At 30.1% G+C, this 3,937-nt stretch overlaps 1 protein-coding gene across 1 annotated transcript; it reads left to right on the top strand.

The window, feature by feature from the left end:
* Positions 1–2,473: 2,473 nt before the first annotated feature.
* Positions 2,474–3,420, top strand: LOC141617306 (uncharacterized). Its single transcript, XM_074434487.1, has 2 exons — positions 2,474–3,005; positions 3,110–3,420. The coding sequence occupies exons 1-2, from the start codon at positions 2,474–2,476 to the stop codon at positions 3,418–3,420; spliced, it is 843 nt and encodes a 280-aa protein (XP_074290588.1).
* The last annotated feature ends 517 nt before the right edge of the window (positions 3,421–3,937 follow it).

The raw sequence follows: 3,937 nt of genomic DNA on the forward strand, positions 1-3,937 counted from the left end.
ATTTAAGCCCAAGTTAATTATCCAAACCTTCTTAGGACTCAAAAATTAGTCTTCACTAAATATTTGACAATAATTCAACTTGGTTTTGTATTATTGCTTATTTAAACTTCTCTTAATCATAACAATTATGAAATGATTCCCAATAAATCATAAAAATTTTGATAAAATTTCGAAATCACATTTTTGCAAATTCTGGAATATTATCAAGATTCCAAAAACTCAATAAAATTTTCCCACAAAATATTTATAATTTACTTCATTAATAAATCGTATAAATCATAACTTTTACCATTTAATTCCAAATTAAACATAAAAATTATGAAAAAATCAAAATCAAAATTTTGAACATTCTTAAATAATTTCCAGGACCTGGAAATGGCAAAATTTCAATCAAAAATTTTGAATTAATTTTTATGACTAATAAAGTTGCCCTTTTATCGATTTTATCACATAAAAATCAATAAACATACCAAATCAATCAAAATTAATCATGCAACTTTATATCTGATGTTCATATCATATATACAGCATTAGGGAAAAATTTCATTCCATAAATTTAATTTTAGCTATTTTTGCTAAAAATAATCACTATTTATATCATTTTAACCATTAAAATTATAAATCATGCATAATAAATCACATTTATCTCAAATTTTATATACAATCTTTAAAATATGCATGTGACAACATATTAAAATTTCGTGGCCTGTTATGAAGTTTAACTAATCTTAGTCATTCAACCTCCATTTATAGCATTTTTATCACATAAAAATCATAAATCATGCAATATTAATCACATTAATACGAAATTTTACATACAATAAGTAAAATATGCATGTGAGGTTATACTAAAATTTCATGGTCAGAATCGAAGTTTAACTATTTTTAGTTAAAAATGCCATTTTATTCATTAAAATGCAATTATTTCACTAAAAATCATTAAAATAAGCAATAATCATCCATAAATCATCAATATGACCTAAAAATATTTTAGAAGCAGAATATATTACATGCAAAAAAATTCGTGGCATTATCCTTATAAATCACAAATTTTAGTTTTTATTTTGTTATCAAATAACTCATAAAAAAAATGATATGCATGCAACACCAAAGCTCTTGATGCCAATTGAAAGTTTCTAAAATCCCTATTAAACTTATTTAATAGATTTTATAAATTACTCATTAATTTACCTCTTGGATCTAGTTGCATGCAAAATAAAATTATACAAAATAAGAAGATTAAGAAGAAAAATAATTCTCCTTACATTGTTGCATGGTTCAAAATAGGGCACTACAAGAGACTCCTTCTCATGTAGATCTTGAGCTATTAGTAAAAGAATGATCCTCCAAAACCCAAGCTTCATATTAGGAACTCTCCTCTTAGTTGCACCAAGACAATAACCCTTAATACTAATATACTAACTAACTAGATTAATATATTAGTTGTCTTTAAAGATTCTAATAATATTTGTATTACTATACTAGTAATAATGTTATGTGATATTAGAATTTAGATGAACAATTAATCAAAGTTTCTAAAACTATTTTAGAGAGATGAAGTGATAATGTGAGAATGTGAATAATTGATTAAGAGAAAAATGATCTCATTTTTCTTTAAATAAAAGAGGGAAGCCGGTTTGGGGGTCAAGAAGGCCAATGCATGGCCTTTACCCTTTTGCTTTTTCTCTTCTCTAAATCATAGGTGTGTAAGGCTTAGCAATAGGTACTCATTGTGTTTCATTTTAACAATTAAAATAAAACACCCACTAACCCCAAAAACTCTCTATTTTTCGGTCCATACATAAAATGGACATCCATTTTATGTTTGTCAATTTGTCATTTGTAATAAGGTAGGTCATGTGTCACACACCGTGCCCGTAGATATTTCAATGCATATTTAACCCCTTAAATATCATTTTATAACAAATAAATTACTTGTGACAAATTAACTAGTAATACATGATTACAATTATTAAAATGGGTCATATAAATATAATTCACAATATTTTGCAATTATAATTCATGAATCATTCTTAATTTAATTGTTTCACAAACAATAATGAATTTTAGTAATAAAATCTTTTAATTACTAAAATAAATCTTATTTAATCAAATTACAATAAAATACTTATTCTTACTCACAAAACAAATTGTTCAATTTCAAGGAATTAATTAATCTGTATCGTTATACAATTAAATAATTAATCTATTAAGGGAATTGTTCTATAGGTGTGACCTTAAGGGATCAACTGATCACCACCGCCAAACGACAGTAATGTCAAACTCTATTTAGCCAATCATTACCGATTAATGTTGATCAGTTGACTATATAATTGAATCATCCCTTACGTATTCTTATCATGAGATTTAAACATGTGATCGCACTATTGTTGAGGACACTTACTCCAACAGTAAGCTGGTGGATCACCCTGCTACTTGCTGCTTTTATACTTGGTCAAACAAGGCTGAGAGAATGGCCAAATTGGATAGAGTTGTCATGAATCAGGCTTGGACATGTTCTGTTTCTTCCACTGTTTCTTTCCTTCCTGCTGGCATCTCTGACCACACGCCTACTCTGTTGGATATAGCTAATGATATTAGAATCTCCAGACCATTCAAATTCCTTAACTGTTGGCCCTCTTCCAAGACTTTCAGTGACAATGTCTCGTTTGTTTGGACTCAGCGGCATTATGGTAAGAAGATTAGTTTTCTGTTCCAAAAGCTTAAAGCTCTTAGGGCTCCCTTAAGAAGCTTACATAAAGATGAATTTTCTAATCTTGATAAGCGAGTGATTGCAGCCAGGAATACCCTTCTTGACTGCCAAACTTCTATCTTGGAAACTGGAGGTAGCACTTTGCTCTTTAGGCAAGAAAAGGTTCTCTTGGAGGAGTTTAAACTCTACGGGCTGCTGAGATTAAGGCTCTCCACCAACGTGCCAAATTCCAGCACATTCAGCTTAATGATGGTTCTACCCAATATTTTTACTCTCTTATCCAAGAAAGAAAGTTGAGTAAGAACATAGGATATATTGAGGATTCATCAGGACATCTATGCAAGGGTAGGAAAAATGTAGCTAATGCACTGTTGAGCTACTATACTGGTCTGCTAGGCACTACTGATACTGCTGATAACTTGCCATCTTCTCTTTTTCAGCAAGGGACCTTGCAGCCATGTCACACTAGTATTTTAATTGCGGCTATTACTGATGATGAGATTCTGGAGGCCTTAAAATATATTGATAGAAATAAGAGTCCCAGGGTAGATGGCTTCTCTTCTGGGTTTTTCCTAGATACTTGGGGGACTGTGGGACACGATTTTTGTGCTGCTGCCAGAGATTACTTTGTGACTGGCGTTATGCCAAAAGCTGCTAATTCCACTTTGATCACCTTAGTACCCAAGGTTACTGTTGGGATTCATTAATCTCATTTGTTTACATATTGAAAATGTGATTAATTAATTTAGTCATAAAATTAATTCAAGATCTTATGCATGCAAAACAAATATAAGAGTAAAGGAAAAAACGGTTCCTTACATTTGTAGTTTCGGCTATATGGGCACTAGTATGGTCTCCTACCTTACTTAGTTCTTGAGCTTTCCTAATGGATGAACAAGATTCAAGTGTAGTATCTCTCCTCAAGGATTTGTACCAAGGAAATCCTTCTTAATACAAATATTAATTTAGATACTAGAAATTAATATTTGTTCCCTTAAAATTACTAATATTATAAGTATACTACTTCTAGTATTGATTGAATAATATTAGAGATTTATGTGAGATTTTATAAATTTTGTTCAACAACAAAACTAGTGAGATAAGTTGTAATTTAAGTGAATGAATCATTGTAAGAATAAATTGTAAATATAAGAAGAGAAAAATCTCTCTTTTTCTCTAGGGTGGCCGGGTAGAGGGAGAAGGGAAGAGTGTCCAATACCTTTT

This window comes from Silene latifolia, chromosome X, assembly GCF_048544455.1.
Source record: "Silene latifolia isolate original U9 population chromosome X, ASM4854445v1, whole genome shotgun sequence".
Lineage (NCBI taxonomy): Eukaryota > Viridiplantae > Streptophyta > Magnoliopsida > Caryophyllales > Caryophyllaceae > Silene > Silene latifolia.